General features: G+C 45.5%; 3 protein-coding genes across 4 annotated transcripts in view; 1 reads left to right on the top strand and 2 right to left on the bottom strand.

The window, feature by feature from the left end:
- Nucleotides 1-23,494, bottom strand: part of MITD1 (microtubule interacting and trafficking domain containing 1) — a 977,552-nt gene that overhangs the window by 384,673 nt on the left and 569,385 nt on the right. The gene's annotated exons all lie outside the window — the stretch shown is intronic.
- LOC126934345 (60S ribosomal protein L36a-like) lies at nucleotides 7,402-7,804 on the top strand. Its single transcript, XM_050755183.1, has one exon. The coding sequence runs from the start codon at nucleotides 7,434-7,436 to the stop codon at nucleotides 7,752-7,754; it is 321 nt and encodes a 106-aa protein (XP_050611140.1). The 5' UTR covers nucleotides 7,402-7,433; the 3' UTR covers nucleotides 7,755-7,804.
- AFF3 (ALF transcription elongation factor 3) overlaps nucleotides 13,437-23,494 on the bottom strand; it is a 579,971-nt gene continuing 569,913 nt past the window's right edge. Inside the window, exons 22-24 of one of the 2 annotated variants that reach the window (XM_050755037.1) lie at nucleotides 22,359-22,408; nucleotides 21,987-22,162; nucleotides 13,437-17,760 (exon numbers count right to left, since the gene is read on the bottom strand). In XM_050755037.1, the coding sequence (XP_050610994.1) occupies nucleotides 17,639-17,760; nucleotides 21,987-22,162; nucleotides 22,359-22,408 (348 nt within the window). In that variant the 3' untranslated portion in view covers nucleotides 13,437-17,638. Of the gene's footprint in view, nucleotides 17,761-21,986; nucleotides 22,211-22,358; nucleotides 22,409-23,494 lie in introns of both variants that reach the window. The other variant, XM_050755038.1, reaches the window with a different exon arrangement.

Genomic DNA, 23,494 nt, shown 5'->3' on the forward strand with positions numbered 1-23,494 from the left:
TCAGGAGCCACATCTCAGCCCAGGTGGCTCAGTCCACTCCCCTTGTGCTGCTCCAGCTCATGTGTCCCCACATTAATTAGTGGCTTCTGGCTGGGCGCGGTGGCTCACGCCTGTAATCCCAGCACTTTGGGAGGCTGAGGCGGGCGGAGCACGAGGTCAGGAGATGGAGACCATCTTGGCTAACACAGTGAAACCCCATCTCTACTAAAAATACAAAATATTAGCCAGGTGTGGTGGTGGGTGCCTGTAGAGTCAGCTACTCAGGAGGCTGAGGGAGCAGAATGGCATGAACCCAGGAGGCGGAGCTTGAGTGAGCCGAGATTGCGCCACTGCAATCCAGTCTGGGCAACAAAGCGAGACTCTGTCTCACAAAATTAAAAATAAATAAATAAATAAATAAAAATGAATGAATGAATGAATAAATAAATAAATAAATAAATAAATAAGTGGCTTCTGGCCAGGTGTGGTGGGCGGATTGCCTGAGGTCAGGAGTTCCAGACCAGCCTGGCCAACATGGTGAAACCCTGTCTGTACTAAAAATACAAAAATTAGCCAGGCATGGTGGCACAGGCATGTAATCCCAGCTACCCGGGAGACTGAGGAAGGAGAATCACTTGAACCCGGGAGGCAAATGTTGCAGTGAGCTGAGATTGCACTACGGCACTCCAGCCTGGGTGACAGAGCGAGAGTCCGTCTCAAAAAAAAAAAAAAAAAGAAAAGAAAAAAAGAGGTGGCTTCTGCCCTTGTTCCTGGACTAGGTTCCTGGTTCATACCCAGCATAGGACGCACTGTGTTGACCTGCAGTAGGTGGGAACCATTTGGCCTGACTTCTGCGTGCACCTGTTTCAAGGCCAGAGTAGAAATGGTCCCAATGTGATCTCTGATAGATAAAATGTTTCTGCCTCAAGGGGATCTTTTTAAAGGCTAAAGAAGGGGTGCCTGCCAAAAATCCACCTCACACTAGACTCACAGCTGTGGCTGAGACAAACACAGTTCACAGGGAGAAGAGAGCTCCCCAGGGTCCCACTGGGTGCACTGAGCAGAGACGTGGCAAAGCAGCCAGCAGGAATGCACAGCAAAGTGAACCAGAAAGGCCAGAGTAGCCAGAGCCAAGTAGGGTGGCAGCCAGCAGGGTTGCAGCCTCAGTGAGGTGCCCAGCTGGCCAAGCCACTCTCAGAAAGCAACTTAGACGGGGCCAGGCGCAGTGGCTCACACCTGTAATCCCAGCACTTTGGGAGGCTGAGGCGGGCGGATCCCTGGAGGTCATGAGTTTGACACCAGTCTGACCAACATGGTGAAACCCCGTCTCTACTAAAAATACAAAAACTAGCTGGGCATGGTGGCACATGCCTGTGGTCCCAGCTACTTGAGAGGTTGAGACAGGAGAATCACTTAAACCTGGGGGGCAGAGGTTGCAGTGAGTCAAAAAAAAAAAAAAAAAAAGAAAGTTAGGAAGAAGAAGGAACCCACCCACTAGCATGCACAACACCCCGTAGGAAAGTCTGAGCTGCATCAGGTCTGAGTCTTACATGGAAATTCCCCTGCCACTGGCAACCATTAAAACTTGATTTATTTTATTTTATTATTTTATTTAATTTTTGAGAGAGAGTCTTGCTCTGTCTCCCAGGCTGGAGTGCAGTGGTGTGATCTTGGCTCACTGCAACCTCCGCCTCTTGGGTTCGAGCAATTCTCCTGCCTCAGCCTCCCGTGTAGCTGGGATTACAGGCATGTGCCATGACGTCCAGCTAATTTCTTTTGTATTTTTAGTAGAGATGGGGTCTCACCATTCTCGAACCCCTGATCTCAGGTGACCCGCCCGCCTCGGCCTCCCAAAGTGCTGGGATTACAGGCGGGAGCCACCATGCTTGACTGATGTTTTTAAAGGAGAGAGAGGATCAAGATGGCCATAGGGAAATAAATAATAATAATAATAATAATAATATCCACGATTTCACTAAAAATCAAGAAGGGGTGCCTTAAAAGGTCCAGGAGCTTTGAGGCACCTCTAAGAGACGGAAGAAGCCTGGGATCATCGGGAAGAAGGAAATCACAGTCCAGAGGCTATGCAGAATGAAAAATATAAAGGCTGAGTACAGGCTGGATCATGCCTGTAATCCCAGCACTTACAGAGGCCGAGGTGGGAGGATCACTTGAGAGGCCAGGAATTTGCGACCAGCCTAGGCAACATAGGGAGACACTGTCTCTACAAATACAAAATTAAAAAATTAGTTGGCCATAGTGGAGGCACACTTGTAGTCCCAGCTATTCAGGAGGCTCAGGAGTCCAAGGCTGTGGTGAGCTATGATCACATCATTGCATTCCAGGCTGAGGAAGAAGAATGAGATCCTGTCTCTTTAAAAAAAAAAAAAAAAAAAGAAAGAAAAGGCACAAAAAGAAAAAAAAAACCCCAAAGGATGGGCTGCTCGTGCTTGTGGAAGATCCTCAGAGGAGCAGCCGCCGCTCCATCCTCAGGCCAGGAAGCAGGCAGCAAGATGTGGGCCCCTAGTACAGAGCAGAGGACTCAGACGGTTGGGATGGAGAGGTCGCTGGGGCCCCAGCAATGCCCAGCAGGGATGGCATGCTCTTTCTGTCCAGGAGGTGAAATGCAGACGATAGAAAGAGCATTGGTGGAGAGGCGGCAAACTGAAACCCAGTGTTGAGCTCACACCAATAACCCCTCAACACTTGAGAAAAGCCATAAAAGAGAGGCATCCATCCCAAGGAATGGAAAAGTTTACATCCAAAGAAGCTGCGTTAATAGAGGAACCCGAACAAGGATTTGGCATATATATAATTAGAATCCTCAGAGAGAAGTAAAGTGATATTGCACCCATAAAAACGAATGTTTGAGAGATCTTGGAAATGAAAAATTTGATGATTGAAATAAAAATCTCTGTAAATGGGCAGAAGCATTGAAGATTATAGAATAAATTGAAAGGCCGAGCCACAGGATGTTCTTAGAATAGCAAAAATGGACAAGGAGATGGGGGTACAGAAAATGGTTAAGAGAATTTGAAGATAGACCCTATAGTTCCCAACATGCATCTAACAGAGCTTCAGAAGACAAGACGGCGGGACCAGAAGAGAGAGTGTGCTCAGACCAATCATGGAGAATGGGCTCCTAGGTCAAGGGCAGGTGACAGCCCCAGAGTGAAAGTGCCTGGGGATGGCTGAGCAGAATCATGGACAAGCTACAGCACGGTGACATTTCAGACATCGGGGATAAAGAGAAAATCCCAAATGCTTCTGGGGTCAGAGGAGTGGGGAGAGGTGAGACCGTATTACTACAAAGATGTACTGAATGCAAGAAGAAACTGGAGCAATCTCTTCCAACTTCTGAGGAAAATACTCCTGAATGAGAATTCCACAGCAAGGCCGGGCACGGTGGCTCACGTCTGTAATCCCAGCACTTTGGGAGGCCGAGGCAGGTGGATCACCTGAGGTCAGGAGTTCAAGACCAGCCTGGCCAGGTACGGTGGCTCACACCTGTAATCCTAGCACTTTGGAAGTCCAAGGCAAGTGGATCACTTGAGGTCAGGAGTTCAAGATCAGCCTGACCGACATGGTCTCTACTAAAAATACAAAAATTAGCTGGGCGTGGTGGCACATGCCTGTAGTCCTAGCTACTCAGGAGGCTGAGACAGGAGAATTGCTTGAACCCAGGAGGCGGAGGTTGCAGTGAGCTGACACTGCACCACTGCACTCCAGCCTGGGCAACAAGAGCAAAACTCTATCTCAAAAAAAAAAAAAAAAAATCTGGAATTAGACAGTGGTGATGGTTGCATAATCTTGTGAATACACTAAAATCCACTGGACTTTGCACTTTAAAAGATAAATTTTATGCTTTGTGAATTACATATCAACTTTGAAAAACGTAATGAGTCAACTTAAATATCCATCAATAGGGAATGTTAAATAAACCAAGATGAGTTGTACTGTGGAGATACGGACCAGAAGTCCCAAGCAATGAGGTAGATCTTTCTGTACTGATACTGAACAATGTCCCAGATTTCCTACTAGATGATAAAAGCAAGTTTCAGAACACAAAACAGCATGTATAATGTGAATCTATTTGTGTTCAACACACACACACACACACACACACACACACACACACACACAAAGACATGTAAATGAATATGGACAAATATATCTAATTGACAAGAGTGGGTGCCGTGGCTCACACCTGTAATCCCAGCACTTTGGGAAGCTGAGGTGGAGGATCACTTAAGGAGCTCGAGACAAGAGTGGCTCTCTTTGGGGTGAAATGTATGGGGATTAAGGGGAACGCTTATCTATTTATATTTTGTACTTTTTAAAAGACAGTATTGTATTACTTGATTCAAAATAAATTTCAAAGAAGAAAAGGACAAAGAAATGTAGTGAACTAAAAATGGCTTACGTTAGGGTTTAGCATTGAATATTTTAAATGTTTGTCTGCTGGTTGTTTGAATTATGTCACAAAGTAACAGCTTCTATTTGCACACTGCTTTACAGTAAATAAAGCTTAGACATATTAAAAACAAAAAAGCAAAAAAAAAAAAAAGCCGTTTAGCAAGAATAATCCAGACTGTATTACAGGTTGTTTCTTTTTTACTCTAACGTGACACTTTTAACATTCTCTTCCAAGAGCATTCTGATTGGCGCGCCTTTATCTTTTCTTTTTTGAAACAGGCTCTCATTCTGTTGCCCAGGCTGGAGTGCAGTGGTAATAGCTCAGTGTGATAATAGCTCACTGCAGCCTTGAACTCCTGGGCTCAAGTGATCCCTCCTACCTCAGCCTCCCGAGTAGAGCAGCTGGGACCACAGGGATGTGTCAACACGCCTGGTTAATTCGTCTTTCTTTCTTTCTTTTTTTTTTTTTTGAGACAGTCTTGCTCTGTCACCAGGCTGGAGTGCAATGGTGCGATCTCAGCTCACTGCAACCTCTGCCTCCTGGGTTCAAGCAATTCTCCTGCCTCAGCCTCCCAAGTAGCTGGCACTACAGGCGTGCGCCACCACGTCCAGCTAAATTTTTGTATTTTAGTAGAGACGGGGTTTTACCATGTTGGCCAAGATGGTTTTGATCTCCTGAACTCGTGATCTGCCCGCCTCGGCCTCCCAAAGTGTTGGGATTACAGGCGTGAGCCACCGTGCCAGGCCAATTTTTGTCTTTTTTTTTTTTTTGAGACGGAGTCTCGCTCTGTCGCCCAGGCTGGAGTGCAGTGGCGCGATCTCGGCTCACTGCAAGCTCTGCCTCCCGGGTTCACGCCATTCTCCTGCCTCAGCCTCCCGAGTAGCTGGGACTACAGGCACCCACAACCGCGCCCGGCTAATTTTTTGTATTTTTAGTAGAGACGGGGTTTCACCGTGGTCTCGATCTCCTGACCTTGTGATCCGCCCGCCTCGGCCTCCCAAAGTGCTGGGATTACAGGCGTGAGCCACCGCGCCCGGCCCAATTTTTGTATTTCTTGTAGAGTCATGGTTTCGCCATGTTGCCCAGGCTAGTCTTGAACTCCTAGGCTCAAGCGAGCCGCCTGCCTCAGCCTCCCAAAGTGCTGGGATTACAGGCGTGAGCCACTGCCCCTGGCTGTTCCTTTCTTTACAGCGATGTTACCCATTTTGGTAGTTTGGGTGGATTCATACTTTTGTAGGGGAAAAGGTAGTTTTTTAATGCTTAGTTGATTATATTTAAGATAAAACGTAACACATGTGAAAGGACAACATTTTACTTGGAAAGAAGTTTCAGGAAGAGACACTGGGATGTTTTAGAGACAGAGTGATGTTGATTTCAAGGTTTATTGAGACACTAAAAAAGTAAAATCACTGATGAATTAATATTTCCCTTTAAATATAAAAGTGCCTATGCTTACAAATCCTTAAGGCTCATTCTGTTACGGGACAATAAGATGTTTCCCCATCCCAAGAACTGCACTGTATGAGTTTCAGGTGAATTACAGAAACAGCAAAATCTCCAAACAGTAAAGGAAGTGGTCAACGACTCCATCATCTTTGCACTTGTAAATTTTAGACTCAGACAAAATACAAGATCCTTGTAGACAAATTCTTAACATTAGATGTGTTCTCCACTCCTTCCTAAGATCATGCCAAAATAATTCACTATTAAATTATTCATTATTTGAATGTGGAGTTTTCTTTGCAATATGACGAATGCAACTGTGGGGACATGAGAGAGAGAGAGACAGAGAGAGAAACAGAGAGAGAAAGAAAGAAGGGGGGTTTAACATTTGCACTGCCTCATGCAGATATAGGTAACCCCCAAAGTGAAGACTTTTGGTTCCGGGTGTCCAGGTATCTTAGAAGCAGACTGGGAGATGGGATTCCTAAACAGGAGTAAGAGATTTGGCCTGCTTAGTGGGAGAGATCCACTTAAACTTCCTAGGAAGACTTACAAGGTCACTGTTTCAGCTGATATACTTTGCAACCTCACTGCAGATTGCAAATTATTTTTGCACATTACTACACTAGAACTATGCGCAACATCCTCATAGTTATGTGTAGATGTGCTTTCAGGAAGAAGACATTTATTGTCGGTTTTTATAATTTCTTTTTTTGTTTAGATAGAGTCTTACTCTGTCGCCCAGGCTGAAGTGCAGTGACGCGATCTCGGCTCACTGCAACCTCCGCCTTCCAGGTTCAAGCAATTCTTCTGCCTCAGCCTGGTTTTTAGAATTTCTAATTTCAGAAAAATCACAAGCTCATTGCAGAAAATTTGGAACACAGAGATAAGCACAAAAGAAAACACCAGTCTTCCAAACGGTGAAATATTTTGATGCATGTACTCTCCAGTCTATTTATATGAATGCCTTCAAATACATTTTTATCATATATAATGTTTTGGAGTAGAAAAAAACTAAAGTTTCCTTGCAAGAAGGATTCACAGATTTTGAGAAGAAAGGGCTGGAATAAGTGATTCTTACTAAAGCCACTGGTCTTTTTTTTTTTTTTTTTTTTTTTGAGACGGAGTCTCGCTCTGTCGCCCAGGCTGGAGTGCAGTGGCCGCATCTCAGCTCACTGCAAGCTCCGCCTCCCGGGTTCACGCCATTCTCCTGCCTCAGCCTCCCGAGTAGCTGGGACTACAGGCGCCCGCCACCTCACCCGGCTAGTTTTTTGTATTTTTTAGTAGAGACGGGGTTTCACCGTATTAGCCAGGCTGGTCTCGATCTCCTGACCTTGTGATCCGCCCGTCTCGGCCTCCCAAAGTGCTGGGATTACAGGCTTGAGCCACCGCGCCCGGCCCGCCACTGGTCTTTAATGAATTGCTTGGATTAACTTTTTTTCCCCCACATACTCAGATACACAGATAGGAGCCCGCAACTTTCTCAGCAGTGGTGTTTGTAATGTTGCTGCTTAACAGAGCCATTACGGTGACTTGGATTAAAATAGTCACTGTCGTCTTTTTTTTTTCCCGTGCCGGTATCGCTCTCGCAAGCATGGTTAACGTCCCTAAAATCCGCCGGACTTTCTGTAAGAAGTGTGGCAAGCACCAACCCCACAAAGTGACACAGTACAAGAAGGGCAAGGATTCTCTGTATGCCCAGGGAAAGCGGCGTTATGACAGGAAGCAGAGTGGCTATGGTGGGCAAACTAAGCCGATTTTCCGGAAAAAGGCTAAAACTACAAAAAAGATTGTGCTAAGGCTTGAGTGCATTGAGCCCAACTGCAGATCTAAGAGAATGCTGGCTATTAAAAGATGCAAGCATTTTGAACTGGGAGGAGATAAGAAGAGAAAGGGCCAAGTGATCCAGTTCTAAGTGTCATCTTTTATTATGAAGACAACAAAATCTTGAGTTTATGTTCAGTTAAAAGAAAAAAAAAAGTCACTGTCAACACTGATGCTGGATTTTCTCCACAATCACATCCAAATGCACTAAGAAGAAGCCCCAAATGAGTATTAGATAACAAAATGAACTTGATCTGCTTTAATAGAGAATAACTAGAAGAGATATGAAAATGGTATTGGACCTAATAAAACCGCATTTTCATCAGTGCTACAATATGTACATTTTCACGACATATATTACTATACAGAATTGTCTTATTTAAAATCCTCTTCCATTCTTGAAACCATCCTAAGATCGATGCCTATAAGAAGATGAAGATCCTATAATTTGTTTTTGTGACTGTGAAAGCTGGATCACTGGAAAATTCTCGAGGGAGATAAGCTGGCTCCCAAGTTGCTGACAGCTTTCCCAAGACTGAAACACAGAATTTGAAACGGTGTTCGATATGACACACTAGGCCTTTGATATCAGAATACTGAAGTAGAGTTGCTAGCTCCATGAATAAACCTCCAAGATGACACACACAGCATAAAAAAAAGGTGGAACTTTAAATTCCTTCACTGACTGGGGCAGACTTCATGCAACGGACTTTAAATGTTTGCAGAACCGTGCAAGCAAGAGACTATTACACTGTAACAGGAGTATCTGTCCCTTAGCACCCTGCCTGAGAAACGGTGAAGTCCAAGTGTCCACCTACTGTATTTCCTCCTGCTAATAAATATTGTGTTGCCAGGCTGGGCGCGGTGGCTCACGCCTGTAATCCCAGCACTTTGGGAGGTGGAGGAGGGCAGATCACCTGAGGTCAGGAGTTTGAGATCAGCCTGGCCAACACGGTGAAACCCCGTCTCTACTAAAAATACAAAAATTAGCTGGATGTGGTGGCAGGCGCCTGTAATCCCAGCTACTCGGGAGGCTGAGGCAGGAGAATTGCTTGAACTTGGGCTCGGGGGGTTGCAGTGAGCCAAGATTGCGCACCTGCACCCTAGCCTGAGTGACAGAATGAGACCCTCTCTCTTAAAAAAACAAAAACAAAAACAAAAAACAAAAAACAAAAGATTGTGCTGCCACTCTAGAAGTTTTTAGCCAACTACTTGGAATTTGCTTGCACTGGGCAAGGTCTCGTGCTCCTGTGAAAACGACATTAGCATTGAGTCAGGCATAAATCAGGCTGAACTTTTCATCATCTCCAGCCATGGTTCCTTTTTTTTTTTTTTTTTTAAACTGGAGAAAGGTTAGGAAAGGGGTTTCCAGTGAGTATGAAAAGAAGGGACTCTTGAGTATGTCACGATTACTTTGGTTAAGCTCAAAGCACTGATTTACCGATGCAAGGCAGACAGACACGCTGGCCCTGGGCCTAAATAATATAGCAGCTAAATATTTCAATCCAGCATTTAGGGCTTTGACCCTAGTGGTGTGCAACATCCAGATCACTGGTTGGATTTCTAGTCTTTGTCTGCATGTGTGGGGCTAGAAGGTCCAGTCATGAGTTGGGCATCACAAAGATCGATGAGATCATATGTTGATTTTCCCCTCTACTGGTACAGACACTAAGGTTTCTCCTACAAGTAAATAATTATGTTGATGCAGCCACCTAAGCCCCTAGAGAAAAAAAAAATCACCCATTTTCTCAAGAGAGGTTTCCTCTTTCTTTCCCGAAGCTCATGCGTGCCATACCTAAGTCCCTTATGACAGATCTCCTTTCTCAGAGATGAACCTCCCTGAGCAGGTGTCTTCTACCTCCTACCTCCACCCCCTAACAAAAATTACCATCAGAGGCACAAGATCCACATGAAGAGAACTCACCCTGGGGACACAGGAAGCCCGACTGTGCCACAGGCCTCTGGTGACACTTGTACTGTGGTGTGCAGTACGCACGCTATTTTCTCATGGAAGATGGCAGCCATTGGAAGCTTGGACCCCATGGTGCTTCTTCCTTTTCCCATCTGGATAGCCCCTGCTTTTTTTTGGAGGGGTGGGGGGGGGACGGAGTTTTGCTCTTGTTGCCCAGGTTGGAGTGCAGTGGCACAATTTCAGCTCGCTGCAACCTCTGCCTTCCGGGTTCAAGCAATTCTTCCGCCTCAGTCTCCCAAGTAGCTGGGATTACAGGCGCCCACCACTACACTCAGCTGATTTTTTTTTATTTTTAGTAGGTTTCATCATGTTAGTCAGGCTGGTCTCAAACTCCTGACCTCAGGTGATCCGCCCGCCTTGGCATCTCAAAGTGTAGGGATTACAGGCATGAGCCATCGTGCCTGGTCCCTCTGATTTCTTGAAACTATGGTGTGATGAGAAAGAGGAGGATGGGGTGTACCACCCACAGTGGGGTACTAGGTAGCCCTGCTGCCCTGCCCGCTTCGGTCTGTTAGAACTCTGCCTGCAGCCAGGAAGGCCTCAAAGTGGTAGCCACACAGGTGAAGGAGCTCCCTCTTTGGTGTCTTCCCTGGCTGTTCCTGTCCCCTCCCATCTCATGGGGGTGGGTATAGCTACCCTGCTCTCACCCTCTTGGTCTGCTAGATCCTAGTCCAGATCTAGACCCTAGGAGAAAGTTCCATCTCCCACATTGTACACGTGTGCACCTTGGTGCCTGCAGACACAATGCATTTCCTTTGCCTCTGTTCCTACAGTAATGTTTAAAACCCTGTCAAGTGTGACACTTAGGTATTTCAAAAAGCTTGCCCAGATCTGTCGATCCTCACAGTCGCTCAGTAAGGTGACTGACATGTTGAGTTACACTTCACATAGAGACAACTGAGGCATGGAGAGGAGCTTTATTCAAAGACCAGGTGCAGCAGGGCAAAGGAAGAGGGTGCTTGGGCACTCCAGCTACTGTTCCAGCTGCTGGCCTGAACATGAGCACATTATTGTACTGGAGCTCTATTTCCTTAAAGCCTCCACTGTTGCTAACAACTGTTCTATTAATAGTAAGGAGTCAAGAAATGAAATCTGACTTATAGAACTTACAAGGAAAAAACTCTAAAGGAACAAAAAATCAACCCAGTCCAGAGGAGGACGTGTGTGTGTGTGTGTGCGCGCGCGCGCGCGTGTGTGTGTGTGTGTGTGTGTGTGTGTGTGTGTGTGAAGCCCTGGAACTTCAGGGAATTCATAATCAGTCTGCAAATTACTCAAAAGAAAGTGTCAGTGCTGCTACGTCACCACTTAAACAGGCCTCAGAGATGGCTGGTGATGCTATGGAAGTGTCTATCAGTAAAGATCCGTGTGACGCATGCTTAGAATTACGGACATCTCAGTTACATGGCCATCCTTTGGGCTTTGTAATCACTCACACTACAGATGAAGGTAAGATGGGAGACTCCAAGAACGTTCTTCGAAAAGTCAGATACCCTTGGCTCTTGCGGACGGAACGCTGCTTAGTGAAGTAACGCACATTCCTCGCTGCTGAGTATGTTCTTTTTGCTCCTATGGGCATCTAGAAATGAAGGGATCCTGAATACTAGGAAAAATTCAGTTTTGTTTTATGGAAAATTGGAAAAGCAGCGATAAGGAAACTAGAACATCGATATTATTTTAATAACCCAACAGCACTCTGAAAATCCTAAACATGGGTGCTATGTTATATCATGTCTAGATCCAAGTATTTCTGGATGAGCTTTCCTATTTTAAAAATGGGTAAAAACAAAACAAAACAAAACCAAACCCAGTCCTTGATTCAGCTTTTCAGGCTACATCAATACCCCCGGGGCTTCAACAGAAATGCTGACCCTTGTGTTGACTTGCAATTAGTGCCCTGAATTCAACCCTCAGATCAATGTCTATAAAATTGGCTGTAAGAGGTGGATTTTTAAAGTAACACACAGAGATTTAATCCCTTGATTCCCATTACTGTAAGTAAGAGCTGTGAACCTAAATCCCCTTGCAACCGACCCAAAATTTACCCCTTGCTGCCTCGGAGTGCCAATTAAAATAATACAAACCAAAACCGTGGTCAGATGTAATTAGTTTGAGAACCGAGTTTATAATTCTCCTCATGCCAGGCAAACAAGTTAACCCCTTTGGTGACAGATACAGAATAATCTGGACAAAAGGAACACAAATCTCAAGTCTGAACATTTCTTGTGCTATTTGCTGGAAGTTGTGATATTGAAAAACTGTGCTCTTCTGCGAACGGGAAAACGAGGACATAAACTCCGGTTCCAAATGGTTGGAAGTGCAGTTTATGTGGTAAGGTAGTTTTTCCCCTTTCATTAAAAAAATTTCAAGATTCCACTTGATCGGGTTTCTTTTTTTTTTTTTTTTTTGAGACGGAGTCTTGCTCTGTCGCCCAGGCTGGAGTGCAGTGGCCGGATCTCAGCTCACTGCAAGCTCTGCCTCCCGGGTTTACGCCATTCTCCTGCCTCGGCCTCCCGAGTAGCTGGGACTACAGGCGCCCGCCACCTCGCCCGGCTAGTTTTTTTGTATTTTTTAGTAGAGACGGGGTTTCACCGTGTTCGCCAGGATGGTCTCGATCTCCTGACCTCGTGATCCGCCCGCCTCGGCCTCCCAAAGTGCTGGGATTACAGGCTTGAGCCACCGCGCCCGGCCTTGATCGGGTTTCTTCGAAAACATATTACTTCTTAAAAATATAATTCTTATAGGGACAGACTTCAGCTGTGTAGCAGGCAAAGCTGCAGAAGAGAATGTTCTTGAAAGACTGCTGGGTGTTTCTTAGCACAAACCACCTCTGAAAGAGTATCAAGCTCAGCGGTTGGTGAAGTAAAGTCAAGTCCCTGTCCCACCCATCTTTGGGATGAGGAGTTCCCCATGGTGACCCTGAGTTAGGCTTCTTCTGTGCCCCTCTGCTTGGTTAATGAGGACTCAACTGAACTGCCCATCTGCAAACAAACCCTTTCTGCATTTTTCTCTCTAGACACGAGTGAATTGTGTCAGATGGTATAGGGGGAAAAAGACAAAGGATATTTGAATCTCAGGATATGGGCTGGATCGGGTGAAGGGATGGTTTTGCTTTTGTTGCTGTTTCTGCTTCTTTAGTTTGGGGAGGAGGATAAGGAAAAGGGAGGGAGATAAGGCTAAAAATGAGGTTAACAAACATACCCTCCCACATAGGGGATACTTCATGTCAAGCCACTGGTCTAACACCTCCGTCTTCTTTAGTTCAAAATTCTCTTATTTTACTCAACCAAAAATTGCAAACATGATTCCACCATGTTCGTTTCAGTTGTGCGCAGTTCCCTGACTGCACACAAGTCATGGAAGTAACTTGTGACTCTAAAGAATGACAAGCAAAGAGGCATCCCAGGGCTACTGGTTGAAGAGGAACTCTGTGGCCATTGAGATGACCTTCTCAAGCTTCCTGCTGAGCCTTCACTGGGATGCTGGAGAGTGTGCATGTGCATATGTGCATGTATGTGCGTGCGTGTGTGTGTATATGTATCAGGAAATAGCAAAGACAAATAGTAAACTATAGTTATAATGAAGAAAAACATACTTTTTTTCCATGAAAAATGTCAGACTTCATACTGATAATCTGTGGGAGCTACATTTAAGCCATTTATGAAACAAAAAGATTGCTTTTAAAGAGATTATAAACTGGGAGCCAGAACAACTGACTTGAACGTATTTTGATTCTCAAGTTTCCTTGTAAAAATATTCATAGAAATTGGTAGACGTCTTTTACGTACAACTCAACTTCTCTCATTTACAACATAAATCATTTAATGTAACATTTGCAACCTTAGAAAGGCAGACATATTTAATCCAAGTCCGTTTATAAATTCCAATTTCACATGGATTAAAAACTGCAGATAAATTAAGTCACAATAATATCCTGTACATGCATTAAGGCTGGTGACTGCTAAAGTCTCTTGGGAATCTACAAATAAGAAATCACACGCAGATTACTGGGTCTGAAGAGTGTCTACATTATTAAAAAAATCTTGCTTTTTTTTTTGGTGATGCAGATTTCAACAGTAACTCTGGAAAACTGTGAAAAATGTTATTTAAAAATATATATGTATATGCTACTGCACAGTTTCAAAGATGTGATTCATAAATAATGTTGGCTGCACTGATTAATTTTATAACAATTACTGCACTTCCAAGTTGATGCGAACACGCAGTGACTTTGACTCAATATTAGGCACTAGTAATATCCTTCAGGCGTACTACAGTTTTATGTTAGCTGTATTGTACATATATATTTTTAAATGTATGCATTTATACAAACTGTGTCTATTATGTATGGGTGTCAGAAATGTACACATCACTGTTATATAATACACATATCATTGTTGTACATATTAGGAGGAGTTTTAGTGCAGAACGTCTCATTGCATTGCATTCCATGTGTTCAATCTAGTACACAAATTTGTCAACTCTTCAGAGTATTTTTCCAGTACATTCCTCATTAGATCGTGGGTTTCAAGTTTCCATTTGCAATTTGAATGTCGCCAGAAATCTCTGTCTTAACCAAACCTCTCTCTCCAGGCACGATTCTGCACGTGAGTCTGATCTGTGCAGAGCAGTATCATCAAAAATGCCAAATTTTGATCAGGAATATACCTGGGCTACTCTCTTTCAAAGGCAATGGAACATTGTGATAAAGGATAGCATCCATTCAGGTCATGGAAGCATATGGTCAGTTGAACTTGGGTTGAACTTCGGAGGCAAATGTACGTCTTCAAAGAAAAAGATGTGGTGATAAACATTATTTGCTTAAATGTGAGAGTCTCTGGAAGGATATACATCAAACTGCGAGCGGTGGTTGTCTCAGGCAGAAGGGACAACCGGGGACTTTTTCTACTTTCTACATTTCTGCACTGTTGGAATTCTTACAATGAGTAGGTATTACTTTTCTAATCAGAAAACACAAGAAAGATATTTCAACTTGAAACAAAACGAAACAGGCCAGGCATGGTGGCTCATGCCTGTAATCCCAGCACTTTGGGAGGCCGAGGCCAGAGGATCGCTTGAGCCCAGGAGTTTGAGACCAGCCTGGGCAACATAGTGAGACCCCATCTCTACAAAAAAATAAAGAAAAAATTAGCTGGGTGTGGTGGCATGTGCCTATCTTCCCAGCTGCTTGGGAGGCTGAGGCAGGAGGATCGCTTGAGCCCAGGAGTTTGAGGCTGCGGGGAGCCACGATCGCGCCACCGCACTCCAGCTTGGGCCACAGAACCAGACCCGGTCTCAAAGCCAAACCAAACCAAACCAGTAACAACAGCAGCAACAACAAAACTAAGTAAAAGGAACAAGTTATGAATGGCTTTCACAAGCAACAATCGGAGGATGGTTTCTAACCAAAATCACCTATGCCAAACGCCACAGAAACTGCTGTGCTCCACAGATGAAACGAGAGACGGTCATAGGAACTGCATGCTCTGACCACTGCCCGCAAGGGCAAGTTGCAAGAAGTTTTCCTGGGAAACGTGGGCCATCAGAGTGCTGATAAAACACTGCTGGCTCACCTGTCAAACGGGGCTTCACAGGGAAGCTCATCACACAGATGCCACAACAAAGCCTGCAACTTTCCAGGTAGGCAAGATCAGAGAAGCTCTCCAGGGACGCAGGACAGACCTCCAGGGCCATCCCTTTATGTGTTTGAATATTTCATCAGGATTCTTCAAGAGTAAGTAGGACAAAGTCTCAGTCCTCCAAAAAAATGACTCAAAATTTCTTAAGTTAGGTTCAAGCTTCCGACATAGGATGAGATTGTGAACTCTGACAAAAATTAGTTGAAAGGGCTGGGTGTGGTGGCTCACGCCTGTAATCACAGCACTTTGGGAGGTGGAGGCGGGTGGATCACCTGAGGTCAGGAGTTTGAGACCAGCCTGGCCAACACTGTGAAACCTAGTCTCTACTAAAAATACAAAAATTAGCTGGGCATGGTGGTACATGCCTGTAATCCCAGCTACTCGGGAGGCTGAGGCAGGAGAATCATTGAACCCAGGAGGCAGAGGTTGCAGTGAGCCGAGATCGTGCCACTGTACTCCAGCCTGGGCGACAGAGCGAAACTCGTCTCAAAAAAAAGTGAAAGGATTGTAAGAAGCACCGCAGTTGGAGACATGTAAAATGGAAATTATCTTAATATTTCCAAATGCTTGAAGGCCAAAGCCAAATGCAAATCCCACAAGCCCTCTACTTGCTGTTTTCAATTTATTTCAAATCATCTAAGTTGTTCAATCATTTATACAATTTTGAATCAGTGCTCAGAGCTAGGGAATCACAATGATCTTATTTCCCACCTACAGATCAGGCTGACAAAAATGTTAACAGTACAACCCAACCTGAAAGAGTATCAGTGAATGTATAGAGACCAGCACCTAGTCTAAGTATTTTGTGCCGTCATCACCTTGAAAAAATGGATTGCTCCATATGCTGCACCGCCTGCCTCTCTCAGACCGTCCTGGTGCAACTTTATCAAGCAAGAGACCTCGAGGACATTATTTTTGTTTTTAAAGTGTGGCAAGATAGACCCTCTTTTTCAGGAGTTACTTTCTCTTCGCCAAGATTTCCTATCCAAATATATGTAACAAGATGACTAAATCTAGGGCATAAGACACTATAAAAGAAAAAACATCAGACAAAAACTGTAAACAAGATGTCAAAGAAACTAAAATGTAAGCTTAATTAAAAAAAGAAAACAAGAGAAAAACTCAGAGCAAGGTGTAAACACACCAGACACACAGGACACAGGAAGAGGCTCTGGTTGCTGCTGCCCCAGAAAAGAACTGTGGTCCGCACTGCAAGCAGCCTGCTAATCAAAGCCGGAAAACTCGCTCCCAAATCAAAACGCATCACAGGGCTGCAGTGGCACACTCTGCATGAGTGTGAGAGAATCAGACAGCATTATCATGGCAAAGAGCTCTTAGCCTGGTAAGCAAAGGATTCAGGCTCCTACTGAAGGGACATTCTAGGTCATGGCCTCATTTAGCCAAGAAAATCTGTAAGAAAGCTACTGGTGGAAAGAAAAGACTTGCAACAGATTGGCTGACAAATGCCATGTGGCTCTACAGCCACCGAGTCACAGTGGCAGGAAGAAGAAATGCATGTGGCTGGTGGGTTTGTTATCACAGGTGAAGAAACCTTCAAGTCCTAACTGAGCTCCAACACACAGGCACTGCTGCTTTAGTGTCTGTGAACTTTCAAAGATGCGGAGTTTTTGCTAAATCTCAGTGCCATCTGCACACTACTTGGAGGTGGGGCTGGGAAGGGCTGTGAGTGTCCATCCGTTTGCCTGGAATGCATTGAGCTGACAATAAAGTCAGATGGGGGAAGGGAATTAGAGGAAGAGCAGGGTATTTGGTAACATGCAATCTAGGAAACTTCTGGCACAAAAATATCTGGCTTATTTTCATTATTCAATTACCCATTAATACATACCGATCAAAAAATAATTGGGGAATAGTATATTAATACCGAAAGTAATCAACAGTATAAGAGCAGGTCTATGTTCACCAGCAGTCAAGCTTTTGGTGTGCTGTATTGCACCTGGTTAACTAACCCATGAGATTTTGGTTGAATTTTCTAAGAAGTCATGGTTTAGCACTGGAATAGAAAGTGTGCGTCTGTGATTGTGTGTGAGTATGGTGTGTGTGTGTGTGTGTGTGTATTTCTTCTAACTAGAAACCTCTGATCACTTTGTCTAGCCTGGGATTATGGAAACTAGACAAAGAAGGTGTGTTCTGAAGAGCTGTGTTTCTTACACACATACACAGGCGGCTTCTTATATACCCACACATACAAACACACATGCCCTGCAAAAGACCATTGTTCAATGCTGAGGAAATGTTCACCGCAGTCTGATGAATGCTGTGGCTGGGAATTTCAGTAGCACAGTGTCCAAAAGTGTTGAGCCATCTGTGGAGACCAGAGCCCGATCTGGCTCCAGGGTGAGGTCCCTATGACAGGTGGGCGCTGTTCCGCAGCCAGTGCAGGCCCTGTTGGGAGTACTGGACCAGGTGCTCCATGCTGCTGTGCAGGGTGACCGGCCCCATGAGCAGATCCAGGTCGTTGAAGAATTCTGGGGGACAGAGAGAGTCGTTAAGAATGCCACAGATGCGAGGTGTGCTACCCTGAGCAAACGATGTAAGAAAAAATTGCATTCATGGTCTCTATATAAATCAAGGGTTCTCTGTTCCATCACGGAACTTAACATTCCTTTGAACAAAATAAAATCCAAGGGTGGGGAACTCATCCTATATCCAAATAAATAAATACATGATATCTGCCATTTCTAAGTCAAATGAATAGTATTTGCTTAGCCAAATCGCAAAGAAAATCCATATCCTCTGGCTGCATTCTCCTAGTCCAGTAATGCTTCCCACTCCTGAATGTGAGTGTGGCTCCGTTGTCCCTCACCCTGTATTCAATTCAGGCCTGTGCTGAGCCCCCGGAGTGAGTCCAAGGGGTGAGGGTCTAGTTTTCTAGGGGTAAATCAGAGATGGGCCATGAGACACCTGAACTGAAGTCACCTTCTAGCTTTTGAACATTCCCTAGGTTTGCCCTTTCACCAAACATTTATGATGTGGCCAGGCACAGTGGCTCACACCTGTAATTCCGGCACTTTAGGAAGCAGAGGCCGGTAGATTGCTTGAGGTCAGGAGATCGTGACCAGCTGGGCCAACATGGCAAAACCCAGTCTCTACTAAAGACATAAACAAACATTAGCTGGGTGTGGTGGTGCACACCTGTAATCCCAGCTACTCCGGAGGCTGAGGTGGGAGAATCGCTTGAACCTGGGAGGCGGAGGTTGCAGTGAGCTGAGATTGTGCCACTGCACTCCAGCCTGGGCCACAGAGCAAGACTCTGCCTCAAAAACAAACAAATATTTATGATGTACCAAGGCACTCTGCTAGGTGCAGGGGGGTAGGGGAGGATAGCAGGATGAATTGTGTGGGCTCTGCTGTCTCTAAGATCATAGTTTGGTAGAGGCAAACACATTCTTATGGCTACTCTACTGTCATGCTGGCCACTGAATACACTTCTCGGTAAGTATCTGGGAGAAGTGTCTCAAAGGTCCTCACATACATGTTGAATGAAGACCTGCTGGGGCAGGGATGGGGAGGTGGCTGGGAGGTTGGCCGGGGCAGGGATCCAGGGGTAGAACAGAGGAGGAGCAGCAGGCAGGGGCAGGGGAACAATGCCAAGTCTGCACTGGACACTCAGCACTGAGCCCCCTGGTGGGAGACATCTAGCAGGCAGCTGGCAGCGCCATCTGGAGCTTGGCTTGCTCATAGTCTCCCAAACTGGACACGTGCATTTCTACACATTTGTCCTTTCTGTGTTGTCCACTGGTGACACCCACCCCACCCATTTCAGTCACTCAACTGCTAAGCACTTTTCTTTTTTTCTTTCCTTGAGATGGAGTCTCGCTCTGTCGCCCAGGCTGGGGTGCAATGGTGTGATCTTGGCTCACTGCAACCACCGCCTTCCAGGTTCAAGCAATCCTCCTGCCTCAGCCTCCTGAGTAGCTGGGATTACAGGTGTGCACCACAACACCTGGCTAATGTTTGTATTTTTAGTAGAGACGGGGTTTCACCATGTTGGCTAGGCTGGTCTCGAACTCCTGACCTCAGGCGATCCACCCACCTCGGCCTCCCAAAATCTAAGTGCTTTTCAAAGCCCTGTTTCATGATTCCATGCCAGACCCTCTAGCAAGCTCCTCTTTGTGGCTTCTGACCCCCATGGCATTCTCACTGGACTCTCTCTGGGCTGCATGTTATGTACTATGTGGTTTTATTTACAATCTCATGCACTCTGCCACACATTCCTTATCTCATCCTGAACATCTTGCTCTTCACTTTGGAGCTATCATGCCTCCATGCTATCACGGGAACATAATTTGCATTTCATGAGCTGAAAGTGAACTCAGATTTGCACTCTTACCTGCTGCTGCAGGGACAGTAATAAATTAGTATAATCTTTCAGGAGAAGAGTTAACAGCATATGTCAATATAGAGAACAATATATATCTTAAGAGAATGTATACCTGTTGACCCCCAAATTTTATTCCACAACTCCCTCCTAAGAAAATAATCAGAGGCCGGGCGCGGTGGCTCACGCCTGTAATCCCAGCACTTTGGGAGGCCGAGGCGGGCGGATCACAAGGTCAGGAGATCGAGACCACGGTGAAACCCCGTCTCTACTAAAAATACAAAAAATTAGCCGGGCGCGGTTGTGGGCGCCTGTAGTCCCAGCTACTCGGGAGGCTGAGGCAGGAGAATGGCGTGAACCCGGGAGGCGGAGCTTGCAGTGAGCCGAGATCGCGCCACTGCACTCCAGCCTGGGCGACAGAGCGAGACTCCGTCTCAAAAAAAAAAAAAAAAAAAAAAAAAAAAAGAAAAGAAAATAATCAGAAATGTGGCCAGGCGTGGTGGCTCATGCCTGTAATCCCAGTAATTTGGGAGGCCAAGGCAGGCAGATCACGAGGTCAAGAGATCGAGATCATCCTGGTCAACATGGTGAAACTCCGCCTCTACTAAAAATACAAAAAAATAGCTGGACATGGTGGCACATGCCTATAGTCCCAGCTACTTGGGAGGCTGAGAGACTCGCTTGAACCCGGGAGGCAGAGGTTGCCATGAGCTGAGATCAGGCCACTGCACTCCAGCATGGCAACAGAGCAAGATTCTGTCTCAAACCAAAAAAAAAAAAAAAAAAAAAGAAAAAAAGAAAATAACCAGAAATATGAACAATGACTTATGTAGGGATATTTATCCCAACACTATCTGTCACAGTGGAAAAAAACTGGAAGGAACGTAAATGTCTAACAACAGGAGAATGGTTTGAGAAATCAGGATACTTTGTGACTATATAATCAGTGTACTAGGATATTATCATAGAACCACCGTAAAGGGTGTTTTTGAACTAGTTAGTGACATGAGAAAATGCCTGATACAATGTCAAATGAAGAAAGGATATACAACTGGACGAGTATCCCAGCTACTCAGGAGGCTGAGGCAGAAGAATCGCTTGAACCCAGGAGGCAGAGGTTGCCGTGAGCCGAGATCACGCCACTGCACTCCAGCCTGAGCAACGGAGTGAGATTCCATCTCAAAAAAAAAAAAAAATTATTGATGATTTAGAAGTTGTTTTCTCTGAAGTTTTCTGTGCTTTACAAATGTAGCCATGGTAAGTATGCATTACCTTTTTTTTTTTTTGAGATGGGAGTCTCGCTCAGTCGCCCAGGCTGGAGTGCAGTGGCACTATCTCAGCTCACTACAAGCTCCGCCTCCCGGGTTCACGCCATTCTCCTGCCTCAGCCTCCCGAGCAGCTGGGACTACAGGCGCTGCCACCATGCCTGGCTAATTTTTTGTATTTTTAGTAGAGACGGGGTTTCACTGTGTTAGCCAGGATGGCCTCGATCTCCTGACCTCATGATCCGCCTACCCTGGCCTCCCAAAGAGCTGGGATTATAGGCGTGAGCTACTGTGCCTGGCTTTTTTTTTTTTTTTTTTTTTTTTTTTTAGATAGAGTCTCGCTCTGTTTCCCAGGCTGGAGTGCAATGGCATGATCTTGGCTCACTGCAACCTCTGCCTCTAGCAAGTCTTTCTCCTGCCTCCTGGTTTCAAGCCATTCTCCTGCCTCAGCCTCCCGAGTAGCTGGGATTATAGGCGTGCACCACCATGCCCGGCTAATTTTGTGTATTTTTAGTGGAGACGGGGTTTTGCCACGTTGGCCAGGCTGCTCTTGGACTCCTGACCTCAGGTGATCTGCCCGCCTCGGCCTCCCAAAGTGTTGGGATTACAGGCGTGAGCCACCGTGCCCTGCTTTATATTACTTTTATAATTAGTAAAAACAAATGTTATTCAAAAAGAAATACAGCTTACACATAAAACGCTCTTTTCAACTGTAAGCAGCCGGCACTCAGAGTTAGTAACATTCTCATTCATTCATTCATTCATTCATTCAGTGTTTCAGAGCTCCACCTGTGTTCTAGGCACTGGGCTAGGTCTTAGGAACACAAACTTGAATACAATATAGTTCCTCCCTTCAGGAAGCCTGCTGGCTAAAGGGAAAAGTGTAGGTGTGCGTATTTATACCTGCACCTGGGTGTGTCTCACACCATCTTCCACTAAGGATAGAGGGAGACCAAGGCATTGGAGGTCCCGCGGTCAGGGAGAGGGCAGGAAGGGTCTCCCACCACTGGCGACAACTCCTCCTATTTGTCTTTCAAGAGGTCATGGAAACTTGCCCACCGCTGCCCCGATCAGGTGGGCTCCTGGTTCCCTGCGGGGCGCACTCACCTCGGTTTTCCTTGGCCAGGTTGTCGGCCATCTCCCAGTAGTCGTAGCTGTGCAGGATGCTGTTGGTGATGCTGACGTGGTTGGCCGCCATCTGGTGGATGCGCTGTGGGATGCTGACGATGGTCGACGGGGACAGGGCGCTGGCGTTGGAGAGGCTGCCCTGAGACCCCACTGAGCTGGCGGGAGAGGGGTTGGGAGACATGGGGGATGGGGTTCCAGTGCTCCTGGAAGGGGAGAGGTAGAAAAACCAGAGTGGCGAGGTCGGGAGCAAGCGAGGCAGGGCAGCCCCTTGGGGAACGGAAAGCAAAGCGCAGTGGCCCAGCACCATGCATTGTCTGGCCTACGGCATTGACTTTGGAAAAGTGAACTTACTTTCCACTGGCCCCCCACGGGGATGGGGCTTGGGCGGCTTTAGATGAGTTCTGCAAGAAAATAACAACAGTGACAGTGAGTGCCATCCGAGTGAGGTGAAACAGGTGACACGAATGTGTCTTCATGTGACTGCAGAGAGAAGCAAAGGCAGACACCGCAGGAGAAAGGCCCCTTCAGAGAAACTGGACCTGGGAAGTCTCCATCACAGTTCTCTGTTCCCTTTCTGGAAGAGAGTCAGGGAAGCTGCTGGACTTCCGAAGCTTAACAATATTTCCCTTAAAGGAACTTGCTCTGGAATACTCCTAAGAGAATATACTTAAATGTATTTCCCTAGCAGACAGGATACTCCAAAGTTCTCGTTCATCTGAATATTCCGATGTAGAAGTTATTTTGCACGAACAAGGTGCCTGCATCAGCCCTCAGTGAGGTAGGTGAAGGGCTTCACCCACAGCCTGGGTTTTTATGCACAAATTTTAGGTACCACGTTAAGTCATAATCCCAAGGGTCTGTTAAATCTTGAAGCAGCCTTATTTTTTCATTGTAAATTAATTTTTCTTAAAAGGAAAAAAGAGCAGGAACTCCCTCATATACCCCCTCATACACTTTATATTTAAAAGTAGGACATATTTGCAGAAACAGTCGACATACATTTACTTAGTGCCTGAAAATATATGACATCAGATTACATTGTTTTAACTTAGAAAGTTTAAAAGTATTTCTTCTTGAAGGAAGTTGCTATTGCATATTCCTAAAAGAATTGATTAAAATATATTTCCATAACTGACAGGATGTTCAGACATTCTGGTTTATCTGAATATTCTGGTTTGGGAAGTTCTGTTGCACAAGCCAGGGGCTTGCATCGATATTTAAAAGTTTGGCCTCTAGTTAGGGAAGCTGCTCAATGCACAGTTAGATTTCCTGTCAGAACCCAATCATGCCTTCGTAGGACTGTTAAAGAAGAAAACGGTCTTTGTGATGCTGATGGGAGTTTTTCCTTTCCAGAGACAAGAAAACAGCCTCAGCCTGCTTCTCCAGAGACAACACGTTTCTTTTGGTTAGAAACGACTTTATGGAGTGGCGACTGATTTTTCTGGTTTTAGTGCGGGTGTTATTAAAACGGCAAGAAATGGCCTGTC

This window comes from Macaca thibetana, chromosome 13 (assembly GCF_024542745.1).
Source record: "Macaca thibetana thibetana isolate TM-01 chromosome 13, ASM2454274v1, whole genome shotgun sequence".
Lineage (NCBI taxonomy): Eukaryota > Metazoa > Chordata > Mammalia > Primates > Cercopithecidae > Macaca > Macaca thibetana.